Genomic DNA, 15,745 nt, shown 5'->3' with positions numbered 1-15,745 from the left:
GAAATTGAAGATTTTGTACCCACGTATCAAAATATTTCCAATAACATATCCAAAATTTTGTACTTGGAATTCAGAAGTTATCTACAAAAAATTGTACATCTTTAAGCTCAGACTTGCTCCTTAAAATAAAAACAAAAATCAAGAGGAACCTGGAGAAGCCTAAGTGTAGCTGGATCCAGCCATGGCACGATGAGGGATAGATCAGGGATAGCTTACGGCAACAATCCTTCCATGGACGGCCATGGCATGGGTGACTCAAGGACAACTTGAACCAATGGCGCCGCTCTTGGGATTATGAAATCCTACTAGATGCGATGGGGCATGGCTTAGGCGCGGTGGCACTACTCATGTGAACACCCTTGGGAGGAGTATAGCATGTTTCCGTCGTCACCATGCCTCCTGGTGATCGAACAGCGCGATCCTCTGGTACGTGACGAAGGGATCCTCGAACCCCCACGGCGCCGGCCCCGTGACCACGTCGTCCAGCAACATCGACTCTGCCCACTCCAACCATTCCTGGCACTCTCCATCGGCGACGCTGCTGCCACAGCTCGACGCAGCTGCAGAGCCGGAGTAAGACGACGCTGAGGAGGAAGACTCGGGCGAATAAGCCGTGTCAATGCCATTGTTACTGTTACTGGCCGGCGGTACACCCGCGACGAGGTCGCATGGCAGGACGACGTCGTCAAGGAGGTGCACCATGGGCACCTCATTGATGGAGAACGCCTCGTTTCTGACTCCGGCAGCTGACACGATCCCGGATGCGGCGGCGGACACGGCGACCTTCTCTTCCTCCTCTGGCTGTGGAGCTGGAGCAGGAGCAGGAGGAGCGGGCTGGAGGGGCTTGTGGGTGACGGGATCGACGCCCATCTTCCTGAGCTTCTTCTTGATGTGGGTGTTCCAGTGGTTCTTGATCTCGTTGTCCGTCCTCCCCGGCAGGTGCGACGCGATCTTGGACCACCGGTTGCCCAGCTCCGCGTGCAGGTCGATCACCGTCTTCTCCTCCTCCTCCGACAGCTGCCCGCGCTTCAGGTCCGGCCGCAGGTAGTTGGTCCACCGCAGCCGGCAGCTCTTCCCGCAACGCAGCAATCCTGTTCAAAGAGCACAAGCAGAAGTGAGTTCATGGCGTCTTGGCGAGCATGAACACTAAGACTGTGCCAGACAGAAGTAGGGATGGGTGGGTCACGCACCAGCAAGCTTGGGCACGGCGCGCCAGCAGCACTGGCCGCTGTTGAGGAGGAAGCTGACGAGCTTCTGGTCCTCCTCCGCCGTCCATGGACCCTTCTTCAACCCCACCTTGTCGCAGCACGGTTGCCTCCCCATTTCTAGCTCAGCTAGTTGCAAAGAAAAGCAACGAGTTCGTTTATGCAAGTGGATAGGGAGCTCGCGTTGCTTGATGCGGGAAGTACTAGGCAAGCAAGAGCCAGTTTCACGGTGGACAAGCCATTGTCACCAGCCTTTATAGAGGACGAGGAAGGACAACGAGGGAGAAGAAGACAAAGGGGCCGGTGACTTAGCTAGCAGCTCGTGGGTCCCTTTCGCTTGATTTGCACGGGCTGCTGCACGAAGCCTCCGCGCTTTTATTTGAACCTAGTTTTTTATGTTTTGCTTGTTGAACGAGAAGAAAATGTGTCGTTTTAGTCCGGTCTAGAACGTTAGGGAAATGATGAGCCCATGACCGATGGTGATCGGTGAAGATTTTAGCCTCTCAACTTGCTCAACCAAGCAATGTGCTGATTCCCATGCTGATAAATTTTGCACATATATATGATATAGTATCTGGTTGTTAGGATCTGCATGGTTATTGAACACATGATACCAGTAACGGATTCTTCCGTGCAACATCAAGATGAAACCATACAAGCGCATACATCACATAATGGGCTACTTGTGGTTACGTTAGAAAGCTACATTAGGTGGTATCTAATGCAGTTACATTTTAAAAAAAATGCTAAATTAATTTTTCAGTTGCAACCAATGCTTTAAGGATTTATCTTGGATTAGTTTCTAAAAAAAGGATTTATCTTGGATTTCCACATATCTATTTGCAGCGGAAGTTGCAACCAATGCTTTAAGGATTTATCTTGGATTAGTTTCTGAAAAAAAAGAATTTATCTTGGATTTCCACATATCTATTTTCAGCGGAATTATGAATTAAAATATAATGTTGGCTCCTTAATATATGATAATCCAACAAATTTGGAGACTGGCCACACATAACCAGATTCAAGATGACAGTAGAGTTCGATAATCTTCTTCTTAATAAAATACGTGCTCGATCAGGCGTTCGCTTAAAAAAGTAGAGTTTAATAACCAAACTGAACATCAAGCATATACATATTTTAAGTTCATCACCATAATGGCATAATCATATCATATTACCACGTAACCTCTTCCTGCTCTAGATTTACCTTCCTTGGTTGAGAACGCGGTTCTTGTGACCTTGACCTTGAAGAACTCACACCTGTTATCTTTAGGGTTTCAGTTTCAGGTATCATCTACCCCGACGCAGATGGAATATTGCTAATGAATCAAAACATAAATGATAAACTAAGTTTTTTTTGAGATTTGAAAAACTAAGTAGCAGTCAAATAATCTAGAGGTCCGTAGCCGCAGTCTTCTAAATCTCTTGGACAAGATTTTGGCGGGTCGAAACTTTGACCGATATGATGTCATGCAAGATTGTAGGGATTGACAAATAAACACACTCTTGGTGCCAGGACATGGCACGAAGCTTCCTGCAAGAGAACAAAATAGTCGCAAGAACAGTCTTTAACTCTCTTATATTAGTGTTCATGTTACAACTAATGTCACAGTGGAGCGCTTTGTCAACAAAATACGGTGTGTAGAAAATCAAACCGTCAATTTGAGCACGTTCTGAAATTTAAAACACTTCATTGTACAGAGAAGCCAGTTTCATCTGCCACAATTATGACCTGTACCAGCTGAGCTCCCAAAGAATGTCAAACTATTTATTCGAGCACGTTTCGAGATTTAACAAACACATCACTGATTCAGAAAAGCCTGAATGTCTATTCAAGAATTCAACTACGCTGAACGATCAGCTCTTCTGTTGACTGACTTTTCAAGCAAGACACGATTGCATCTGATTTCTCCGTTCTCCCCACACTCAAAAGCACATGTCTTTACCACATCATTTCTTGTCCAGCTCAGAAACTATACTCTGAACTCAATTTGAAGAGGTCTTGCAAGCAAGAAACTTCAGAAACCAAGCATAGACTGAGAGACAATTGCGGCGAGAGCAGGCATGTGTTATTATTCCCAGAAGAAATAAGCACGTTGCTTTTGTTAAAAAAAATTTAGCACGTTGCAGAATGTAAGTGCCTTAATGTAAGTGTCCTCCATGAATCCACATGACTAATGCGTGCCTCAACCGCCAGTTGCTGCGATCCAGTGTCATGCAAATTTCGGTCTTCTTCCAGACAGTTTTGACATTGGGGTGACATAAAACAAACTGTGAAATGAAAAACAAGTGCAACTGAACTATTAGTCTTTGGTCAGCTCATTTTACCCCTTTGGGCAGCCCTTTAGGCCTTTAGCCAGTTTCACACAAGGAGAGTGAGGAAAAGGATTGGGCATCGTCCATGAGGGTGCTCCAAAGATTCTGTGCCTCCACAAAGTAGGAAACCATGCAAGAAGGCAACCCTTTTACCATCTCCAAACAGTCACAGCTACTTTTGCTTATTCACTCTGCCAGCTCAAAGGCAACACATCTATGATCTACCATTTGAAAATTTTATGTGCGAACTGAAGAATTACCAAGTTGCAGACCATGTATTACCTGGTCTTGCTGCAAGTGAACTGTCTCCATGAAAAAGCATGAGTTTACACCATGGTTGGTATTGACAGGAATGATGAATCTCAAGTGTGGTTATTTCTCTATTTTTTTCTTAACTGCAGTGAAGTATGAAATGGAAGTCTGAAACTTCCGTAAATGTGTCTCCGAGTTCAAAAGTACCCTTCACGTCATAGCACGGAGATGAGATTGGATGTTTGAAAGTTGAAACAACCTTTTACTTGCCTTATAATCCACTGACTACGTGGTGTGGCATCGTTTCTTGATGTCCTTCCTTTTGCGCTTTCAGCTCCAACTACCAACCGCGGTTTCCTTCACCTTTCTGTCAGGTCTGTGCTGATCACTGATCAGCCGTACTTTCCTCTTATTAAGGACATTAGCACCACAGTCTCAAAAGGTTGGTTCTTTAGATTGTGGTTTCCTATGTAACATCTCGATCAGTAAAAGCCTGATTCGATTCTGATCATTCGAACACAACGAGATCGCTCTGAAATTTTGCCTGAAACTTTTTATTCTGTTCAGATTCTGCTCCATTTGTTATGTAGCACTCAACACAGATCCCGAATAATTCTAGGAAATTCAGTTTTTCATCCATAATTGAAGAATATAGGAACTGCCATGGTGTTGGTTGTGGAGAACGGTGGCATATCATGCTGGAATCTCCCTACTATCATCATGTTCACATTTTGGCAGTGGACATCCGTTAGATGCTCTCACAAGAAGCAACTTGCTTACTGGAAGTCCACGAAGTCTGCATCCACTTTACTCGAAGTCGGCATGTTTAGTCAGTCAGAGGTACCAACCTCACTGTGCACTGTGCTAATCTCACAAAATCCAATTGTACAGTATTTTTCTTACGGGAACTCTCATCACTAGAAAAGAGCAGGAGCAGCTCTTCAGAATTCAGATAACCTGCTTCTAGACCAGTAGCAAACTCTGGACATTGCTGCCGTGCAAGTTTGGCTGGGCTATGAATGCCGTCCTATCCATATATTGCATGTTTCTCACACCATGGTCTGCTCATAATTGTGTTTGGGGGCCCAAGACTCTGTGCACATACCACAGGAAGGTCTGGTATTTTCCTGAAATGTTATCCAGATATCAATAAGCAAGTACACCTAACCTTCCTATTGCATTAGAAAAACTGTACCTCATCAGGTCAAAGTCGCTAGACCTGAGGAGAAACAAACAAGTGAAACATTCAAGAGTTGAAATCCTGGATGGTTGAATCAACTGTCTGAAGGCGAAATCAATAATTAGCAAATTGCTTTCTTGTTTGTCGATCCACGAAGCAAAATAAGCACTCAGTGGCCCATTCTCTTAAAGATAGATGTATCCAAACAAAAACGAACGTGCAAGAAGTTACCTAGATATGGCTGTTAAGATGTCACGCATAGAGTAAAATGACGATACATAGTGAGGTTATCAAACTCGTTCAAAGAAGTGACGGAGCAAACTAATAACAGGGGGAACTTCGAACTCAATACAAAAAGGGGCTGTCAAAAGAACCTAAACGTATCCCAAGTACAAAGACGTTTGTGCACAAAGGACAGAAAAATCTACAAGACGCGCATCTTCAGGCGTGGTTGTAAAAAAGCATGAGCGCTGGTGCGGAGTCTTGCAAACAATACTAATAAGGACTTGAAGTTGTATGACCATTCAACAATTTTCTTTGATAATTCTTACAGATGATACAAATCGGTCTCTTCGTCATTCACACTTGACGAGTAAGCAAGCAAAATACAACATTTCGTGCGAAGAAATGTTTCATTTCCCTTTTCTGGATGTTAATCTCTTCTCTGCACTCATTGCAAGCAGTCTATAAACAGGTAGGTGCAAAACAATGACGCTTTTGGGCTCTTCATGACAAAATAACATAGTTCCGATTTACAGCTGTAGTTCAACACCTTGACTAAACTAATCAGCCATGCTGGTCAACCAAAGATAATGTTGGTGTTGCTGGGAATGGACAGTATTTAGATTTGTCTGTAGTGAATTGGCCACAAGGATACAAACGGAGCCAGGAATTCGATATAGGAGGGGCCAAGCATAGACTAATCTTGATGTTTAGCATGAGGGGCCAATATAGACTAATGTTGATATTGAGCATAGAATATTAGGGGGTTCTTGTGGAGTTACGGAAGCATTGCTGGGTGGGGGGGGGGGGGGGGGGGCGCATGCGCCCCCTCCGTCCCTGATGAATGATGAGATGTGCTGGGTCAAATCCGTTTTGTATATAGATAGTAATATCGCCTCCACGGGGAATGGTCTCTGCATACATAGACTTCTTCTGAACCGTGCAATGTAGACCAACTCTGAATCCTATCATCTCTTCCCATTTTACTTCCGAAGAAATCAGCAACTCTGCGAGTCTCGTGTCTGTTGGGTAATTTTAACATCACAGATAAATCCGCAAGTACAGATACAGTTATAACTTTTACCTAGGAGTATTCCAGGGTATCGTATCCATTGAGTAACGTGTGTATACCCTCTAAGGTTCAGGTTAGTCCAAGAACACCACACTAGCTAGTGGGAAAAGATAGAGATGATTCCTAAGGCTAAAAATAAAAAATAAGATAGAACTATCTTTATTGTTTACTTTGAGCTACTAGCTTCTTCCGGGATAAAACCTGATCGTTCCAGTAATATGGCACTGTGCTATACCCGAACGAGGAAGATTACGCTGAGTAAACAGGGCTGTCACCACCTACTACCTACCTCAACTAACTATGGGATATACCACAACCAACAGGTAAAGTCTAGTCTAGACACCGCGTCTGCACCGTCTTTTACTAACTCTAGCCTCGACCAATAGCATCCGTCTCTATCAAGAGTCTTAGACTACAGCATCTACTAAACTAGTAAACAATTGATCACATAAACAACTAACGAACTAGAACTATTACTCAACTAAGAAACTAAAGCACAAAAAATCACGAACACTTACTTTCATTGATAGGCATCCGTCGAGATACAAGCTGGAGAAGAGTGCCGACAAACCTGGCACTTCCCCGACTTCCTCTCACTCTTTCCCTATTTTCTAGCACTGCCGATGTAGCGCTACATCTCTAGAATGAGCCTGGAGCATGAGAGAGCAAGAGAGAGCAATGTGTTGTGTGTCTCGTTTAGAAGCCCCCCACTTAGTATTTATAGGCTTGGTAAGGCGGTGCTCGGCTGGCTTTTGGCGTGGGACTCATGCAAAACCGACTTCAGGAGGTCACCAGCTGCTGACTCACCTCTCCCTATTTTCTAACACCGCTGAGGTAGCGCTACATCTCTAGAATGAGCCGTATGAGAGTGAGAGAGAGCAAGAGAGAGCAATATGTTGTGTGTCTCATTTAGGAGCCTCCACTTAGTATTTATAGGCTTGGTAAGGCGGTGCTCGGCTGGGCTTTTGGCGTGGGACTCATGCAGAACCGACTTAAGGAGGTCACCAGCTGTAGACACGTGGAAGATGGAGGTGAGCCATGCCAATATAATGTCAGTTCGGCCGAACCAGCACCGCCACCAATTCCACCGATCTTCGGCTAAGTAGTTGACATGTGGGCTCTTATGGTGGTTGTGCATGGCCCAGCGCTGTTCTAAGTCGGTTGCACATGTTTGTGGGCCCTTTGATTCATGTGATGCTGAATGACGTGTTCTGATTGGTCGGTGGTTTTGCCTTGGATTCAAGGGTATGTTTTTCCTTAATTTCTGCTCAAATTCTTGCATAGCACTATTTTCCGGAGGAGATATGGAATTGATATTATTTTGAATAAATAAGCATGCAAGAAATGTTAGTTCTTCCAATTTTCTGATCAAGTTGACGGTCGAAGTTGGTCCTCAACGCGCGTCAACAACCACTAGTGGAAATCAATGCATCAGTGACGGACGACTTTCATCACTGTAAAGGCCAAATACGTCATAAAGTAAGTTTTGTGATGAATTTGTGATAAATTTTTCTTCGTCATACAAGTCACGTCAAGTTAGTACTACCATGATGAAATTCTCAAAAAGTCATGGAACTGAATTCATAAGTGTGATTTTACTTTGCCAGTTGTTATGCAAAAAAAGTTGGTTGTCTATTTTCTACTTGGAAGGAAGAAATCAAGCAATATGAAAAAGAATAAAGAAATAGCAATTAACATAAAATAAACAGCTTTAAACGAAGGAGCATGATTTTAGAAGAAAGTAGGAACAAAAATCATCAAATTTGGAGTTACTACAAGAAAGAAATACTAGTTAGAAATTTTAATTTTGAATTAAAAAGATAATTGTGAACTATTTATGTGTTTTTCATCTTAGATCTGCCACGTGGCACAACCTGATTCGTCTAACTGGCCGCACGCGAATCGCCCTTGGCGTGATCTGCGTTGATGCTGCTCAGCCTGTAGCTCGCTGCTGCATGGCAGGAAGTAGCTGGACATTGCGCTAGCAATTAACTAGAAGCTAAAGTACCAACAACGATCTCAAGCGGGAAGCTAAAGTACCAGCAACGATCTCAAGCGGGTTGTTGTTGCAGTGGTAGTGCGGTTGCTCCCTCTCGTTGTGCCCTTTTATGGCCCCTTTCTTTTTAATTGCGACACAGAAGAGTGTCTTTTTAATTTTAATATAAAGTGTGAATATATGTGAATGTGAAATATATTGAATTATTGAGAATGTGAATTAGCAAAAAATATGAATATGAATGTGAATGTCAAATTTGACTGAGAATGTGAATTAGCAAAAAAATGTAAATGTTTCTATTGCAATATAGTTAGTTCTTATTTTTATTTATTTAATTTTGTACTGTAACGATGTATTGAAAATGAACTAAAGAATGTCAAACTGAATAGTTAGTAAACGTGAATTCATCTGATTGATTAGTGAGTGTAATAGTGGTCCTTGATTCGATTATGAGAAGGACTATGCTTGGTCCCTATTCTCTCTCTCTCTCTTTTCTAATAGACAAATACATAGAGGCAGTGAGAGACAAATACATAGAGAGAGTGAGAGACAAATACATAGAGAGAGTGATAATATAGACATCACAGATTTCTTTTTATAAGAAAGTACGAGGTCTGTCTATTAACTTTCATATTCAATGAACACATGAAATCATAAAATCATAAAATTTTATATTCAAATATGTTTCTATTCAAATTTTGTATTCAAATATGTAGAACTCGTAAATAGATCATCCGTCGTCATCATCCCCGTAAACAGAGGATGCAGCACCGTAAATCGACGAAGTCGAGCGAATTGCATCCCAGATGTCGTGGGACGACCTGGCCAACATCGATGTGCAATTCGGGAACGATTATGCCGACGACGGTGTGCAATCTGGGGACAATGATGCCGACGACCTGGCAAATGAAGGCCCTGGGATTGGACCCGGGGGTTGGGTAGACGGCATGTGGCACGATCCGATAGATCCACACCAAATCGCTCCAAGAGAATGCTATTCAAGGATGGAGTTTGATCCGGAATACATTCCGAATCCAGTTTAGGTAATGACTACACGCGATTAATTGCCACCTTGCTTTTAGTATATGTTTTCATAGACTACGCGTAATGACTAGCTGAATCCTATGATCCGTGTAGGCAGCTCCGACAGGAAGGAGTAAGCGCCGACGCTGACCCCCAAGCCCCACAGAGGAAGAACTTGAAGGCAATGATAGCTCCTGTCCGGAACCTCAAACTACGACCTCTGACATCCAAAGCAAAAGGAAATAGGGTCAAAGAGGAAGAAACCAATACCCCGAGGGCTAATGGACGGTTATTGCAGTTAACGTAGTAGGAGAGCCCATAGAGCCTCCTGAGGTGCGTGCGAAGTTTCGGAACGCAATCGGTGCTATAATTAGAACAAAGATAGTTTTTGATCCAACGATACCCGATTGGCTAACAGTTCTAGAGGGGAAGAAAGAAGCGATGTGGGGACTGTTGAGGCAAACATTTATTTTGCCAAGAGGAACTCAGGAAAAAATAAAGCATTATGCTAAGAAGATGTTAGGTGAAACTTTCCGCCGATGGAAGAGTGATCTGAATACCAAGTATGTCCAGAAGGGTCGAGAGCCATTTGCAGATTACAAGGAAATCACACGGCGTAATGGGAGGAATTTGTTCAGCAAAAGACCTCTAAGGAAGCTCTAGCCCTAAGCTAAAGGAATAGAGAACTTGCACTAAATAACATACATAGAGTTCGTCTTGAGCCGGATGGATACCAAAGGCAAGTTGAGAAGTGGCGGCATGAAAGAGAGGCAACAATAGCCGCCGGGCAACCCGACCCTTTTGAAGGGCTTAACGAACATGGCTATTTCTAGCTTCATGCAAGGAAGCCTAAGATAGTGGATGGCAAGCCTAATTTTGACCAACCCGGGACTGAATCGGTGGCACAAAAAATATACGAACATACCAAGCTTCAGAAGCAAGGAAAGTTCAAACCCAAGAGGGAGAAGGATGTGCTCAATGCAGCCATTGGGTCCAAAGAGCATGGAGGCCACATCAGAGGCTTATCCTCTAAGTTGACCATCAAGGATGGGTTCTAGCAGGAACAGGCTAGCTACAGAAACATGACCGCTACAAGGAAGAAATGAGAGAAGCGGCAGAAAAAGCACTACAAATTAAGTTTAGGGAATGTTTCCGGACAGCACTTCAAGAGAAGCAGGAGTCCGGGCTAATATTGATTAACCCATCGCAAGAGGTGGGGCAACGACAGATGGTGATGATGCCCCTCCTATATTGGGCCAAGCTCAGAGCAGTGTCGCATCTACCACAGCACAGCCATACCTGGTAGATTGCATATCCGTTACTACTCCCTACTTGTTGCTGTATCCGATCGGCAGAGCTGGGAAAAGACAAAGGAAGTTGCCAAGGCCTAGGTGTATCTGGTTGGGGGTTTGTTTGAGGAAAAACCGATCTGCCCCTATATGCATGCGTACAAGTGGAGCAACTCCCGAAATCAAGCTATGAGGATAACGAGATAGACATCCCCATTGCAGATGGGAAGAATTGCCTTGAAGAATGCGTCGGCAGTACCATTCTATGGTATAAACGAGATATCATACTGCTTGGTCCATAATCTATTGCTGCTTCGAATCGTACCTCGCTAGAACCACCACAACAACAAGAGGGGGCGGCATCAGAGCATACTCCACCAACTTTGCCATCTCTACCGGCCCCGCCATCATCACCACAAGCACAACAAGAGGGGGCAACACCAGAGCATACTCTACCGGCCCCACCATCACCACCACCACAAGAGTCATCACCACCGACCCTGCTATCACCGTTGGCTCAGGTTGCACAATCACGAGAGCATACTCCACCACCTCCGCCAGTTGCTCCATCAAAGGCTCCGCCGACAACTCCGTAGTTGCCTGTTCCGCGAGTGATACGGGCTTACATGAACAATCTGGAAGGGAAAGAGATTGCAGATTTATGGCATGCCACGAACCAAAAGGACAAGTCAAAACCTAAGTTAAAATCAAAGTCGAAGGATGATGCCAATTCTGGTGCCAGCAGACGAACGGGCCATTCCGTGCCCCGCACTGACACGGACTTCAAACAGGATGTTGGGGTCGATGCACTTCCAGATTTACCGGATTGTCCTAAAAAATTTGAGTACGGTAAATGATTTCTACCAAAGTAGGCTATCACAGATGTTCCAAGTGAAATGCAGAGGATGCATAATTGGTGCATGAGGGCATGTAGAATTGGGCTCCGTACCATCCGCAACCATTTGGACTTCAAGGTAATGGCATCATGGATGTCATGTTCGATTTTAAAAACATCCACAACATTTTCCGCCTCGGTGAACGAGACATTGAAATGGTTAGATTTTGGTGCATGTAAGTGCCTCATCAATATTAATATCTTATATGCTATGGTCTTAATTACTATATATATATATATATAATTAATTGATATACATTCAATTCTACAGGATCAAACAAATGATATCATTACCTTACAAAACAAGATGAGTTATCTTGATCCTACATCTATTTGCGAGACAAGGCACGCCGCGCCAAGTAAGTGGAAGAACAACGATGATAAGCTAGCTGACTGTGAAACACCCGAGGAGAAGAAAGAGAAACAAATATCATATCACAAAGATGCCATGAAAAAAGTTGCAGTCTACATAGGAGTTATGATGGCAAAATGGCAAGACGAGACCAATACCATATATGTGCCATACCACATTGGGTAAGTCTAATCTCAATCTTTTATTACCATTCAATCTTTTGTTACGATATACACTTGCTCCGATCCATGGCTAAAAATCGTATATAATATTTTTTTAGAGGTCACTGGATTGCTTTTGTGATACAGCGAAAGCAAGGAAGAGTGCTGGTATTGGACTCCTTAGATTGGCTAAAGAAGAGATACTCAAAATTCTTATTCATCCTCAAAATATTAGTGAATTTCTTATCTTCCATACGTACATCATGCTACTTTTTTTATAGAAGTAAATATTTATAAACTAACTTCTCATTTCTTTCTTTTAAAACAGAGCTTCCATGCACTACATTACAAAAGGAGGTGCTCATCCCGTCGATAAACAGACAGACATGACTCTACGCAAAAACTTCCCATGCCACAAGCAACCTGCAAATTCTGGGTACTACAGGTATTACATGTGCAAGCATATGCAGGTGCAAGGGAGATACACAATTGATCCTGAACGTGTAAGAGACTACTCTTTATTAAGGATAGATAGATGTATATGTGTAATAGACTCTATCTAACATTGCTTAATCATTTTGTGAATTCATTAATTGCATATTCATCCAAGAAGGAACATGGGCCACTTCGTGAGAAGCAACTCCTGTAAGTAGTAGTCAATTTATGCCGTTTTATTATACATGAAGTGATCCATCCAATGGGCATATTTTTTTAAAAGACCACGAATTAACAACGGACCCTAAATACATTAGTCTTCATGAGTGGGTGAACCCGCAGCACCTTGCCACCTCAAGTAGCGTTGGAAACTAGAAAAAAATATTGTAATGATATATGTATTTGTATACTTTATTTCTATATGATTTAATTTTGTATGTGCAATTATTTATATTCATGAAATATATTCCATGTTGATCACTATGACATTCGATCGCTATGCTATTTGTTCAACTCTCTCGTACCCGCCTCTGCAAACAGCTATTTTTAGCTACGAGAAGCAGGATCGTATACCACACCCGCCCTACAAATATCGTTTTATCCATCTCTAAAAATATTTTATGCAGTAGTGGTAATCATTCTGTTCATGCACCTATCCTTGCAATTATCGGCTAGTACCACGTGCTCTAAGCCCTAAGGAGAACCACGCAGGCCGCAGGCATTACAACAAACACCCTACCTACAATGACAATGTGCGAGCAGCAGGCACACGAGCGGGCATACCTCTGTGACTGATCGCTAGGCCACCGCGACAAGCGTGTCCCAGGTGGCCGGCAACCGGCTAGAGGCAGGCCTGTATATAGCCCAGTGCAAGTGGGCCGATTTTACAAGGCCCTCAAATTTTTTGGGCCCCCGAAGACTAGGTTCACTACAGGCCCAACTGGTCAATTGCCGATTGGAATAACCTTCTGCTTTGCCGATAGGAATAGCGTGGTGATTTGCCGATTCGTCTACTCGTCCGGCTGGCCGCCCGCCTGTTTTCCGCGAGCAAAAATTCCAATAAAAATAGCATTGCCGATTCGTCTGGCTTCATGATTTGTTAGCAATAAACGTCTGGCTTCATGATTTGTTAGCAGTAAACGTTAGTGAATCAATTATTTATTTACAAGACTAAACTGCATTTCGTATTGTCAATTTGTCAGTGCTGCTCAAGTCATCATGATCAGATGGGTTTGGCTGGAATCTGGAGACCTAGATTAAGGTGTAGGCCGTTCGATTCTAATTGTACTGACTCATCACTCACTTTGCATAATTCTTCTTTTTATGTATTGCCATGAATTTTATCTTAGAATTCTTCACCGGTCACCCGCAGTTTTGAATTTAGATTTGTTGTCTTTGTAATTCATGGAACAGGAAGGTCTATTTATTTGTAATATCTTCTAGAATTAGAAATATGATTGTGGTAGTAAAAAGTACAAGAGAAAAATATTTGCATTTTCTATATACAGAACCTCCATTTTATATTTCGCACCAGCATCCCACATACTTAGGTACGGGAGGGACGCCACACCAGACGGTTCAACTTACAATGCCACTGGTTAACCATTACCCGTACCCAGATCCATACCCATATTATTTGGGGAGGATATGGATTACCTGTATATGCATGGTCATAGGTAGGATATTAGAAGGTAATTATCCATTTAACCATATACCCATTCAGAATAAATAAATATCAAATATGGATGCCAGGAGCGACCTCCTCGCGCGCGTCACTGCCAGCATGAAGGCCGACGGCCACCTCCTCTCGCTTGCCCTGGTCACCGGCCATGATGCCGCTGCTTTATATTGCTTCTCGATTCTGAAGGAGGTGAAGCCTGATCGTTATCCATTGGTTATCCATACCCACCGGGTATTACCCTCGTTATTTGGGGATGGGTAAGTTGGGTACGGGTGATTAGTGGGCACGGGCACGGGTGACCCCGTTTCCTACCCAACGGCATCGTGAGGTTTAACCCCTCAGTAGCCGACAAGGCCTTTACCGGATGCGAAGACGGGCAGAGCAGCAGCCATTGGCGAGTTTCTTTGCGCAGGCTGCGTTTTTCACAGGCAAATTGGTCCCTGGATGACAATCGCAATCTGGAGGCCCAGATAGGCGAGATGATCCTCCTTGAGGCCCAACCAACGTAAGATTGGATCGCGAGATGATCCTCCTCGAGATCGCGGATTAATAATAGTTGCGATCGAAGGTCCAGCCCACCGTGGAATTGAATCTACGGCCGTACCAGGGGCTGACTGCCAGGCCAGGCCTTCACTTGTACTTCGGATCAGGGCTAAACTTCAGCCAATATCACATCAAATATTTAGTTACTGATTAGAAGTATTAAATATAGATTAATTATAAAACTAATTACATAGATGGAGGTTATTTTGCAAATTAGCCTCCATCTATATAATTAGTTTTATAATTAATCTATATTTAATACGTAACAAAACTAAAGTTTAGCCTTTGATCAAAATACCCCTAAGTGTTTCAACTAGGGAACACACTAGTGTTATCGTCTCTTTAGATAGTACATTGTTACCAAACATGACAGAACCAAAATCGATGCGTAAAAAATATGGATGAATAGAGAACACAAACATCTACCATCATACAAAGTTTGAGGTTGAACATAACTTTATGCAAGAAGAAAAAAAAAGAGAAACCAGCACTTGCACAAAATTTTTATCTAATCTCAAATTTTGCATGATGGTAGATGTTTGCGTCCTTTATCTATTCATATTTTGGATGTTTTTTTATGCACCGATTTAACACCAGTATGTTTGCATGATGGTAGATGTTTGCATCATTTATTTATTCAAATTTTGCATAATGGCAGATGTTTGCGTCCTTTATGTATTTATATTCTGGTAGACGTTTAGTGATACGGTAATATCGAGAGGTGGTAATATTGGATATGTTCTCGAGAGGTGGGCAAGGGAGAGGGTCCAATGCTCACCTTCCGTCGGCGGACGCCGGCGGCTGCGCCGACTGCGGCGAAGGCGGGCTGGCCGTCCTGCCTCTTGGCTTGTCTGGCTACGCTGCCTCTTGTGGTGTGGCGAGCTGGCGCTGCAAGGCAGGTGTTCGATGAAATCTGCGAGGGGACCTGGAACCCAGACTGCCTGCCTACGCAACGCACCCGCGGTGCCGCGCACGGCTCGCGACGTGCTCGACGAATCGCCCGGCGACAGGGACTTGTGTGGTCCACGACCGGGGTCACCTCCTTAATCGCCACGCGTTCCAGCTCCGGGGAGAGCTCCAAACGGAGCGATTTCTTCCGCTCTGCCGTCTCCAGCCCCGTTCCC

At 43.6% G+C, this 15,745-nt stretch overlaps 1 protein-coding gene across 1 annotated transcript; it reads right to left on the bottom strand.

Moving 5' to 3' along the window:
- Positions 1 to 24: 24 nt before the first annotated feature.
- Positions 25 to 1,410, bottom strand: LOC112881672 (protein ODORANT1-like). The gene is made up of 2 exons (XM_025946480.1): positions 1,191 to 1,410; positions 25 to 1,091 (listed from the first exon to the last, which is right to left on the bottom strand). The coding sequence occupies exons 1-2, from the start codon at positions 1,321 to 1,323 to the stop codon at positions 388 to 390; spliced, it is 837 nt and encodes a 278-aa protein (XP_025802265.1). The 5' UTR covers positions 1,324 to 1,410; the 3' UTR covers positions 25 to 387.
- Between the last annotated feature and the right edge of the window lie 14,335 nt (positions 1,411 to 15,745).

Source organism: Panicum hallii, chromosome 2 (genome assembly GCF_002211085.1).
Source record: "Panicum hallii strain FIL2 chromosome 2, PHallii_v3.1, whole genome shotgun sequence".
Taxonomy (NCBI): domain Eukaryota; kingdom Viridiplantae; phylum Streptophyta; class Magnoliopsida; order Poales; family Poaceae; genus Panicum; species Panicum hallii.
This window is presented reverse-complemented; position numbering and strand designations above follow the sequence as displayed.

Coding starts and splice junctions, on each gene's coding strand:
- LOC112881672 (XM_025946480.1), bottom strand. CDS start 1,323: ATGGGGAGGCAACCGTGCTGCGACAAGGTGGGGTTGAAGAAGGGTCCA. Junction 1,092..1,190: donor CGCCGTGCCCAAGCTTGCTG/GTGCGTGACCCA, acceptor CTCTTTGAACAG/GATTGCTGCGTTGCGGGAAG.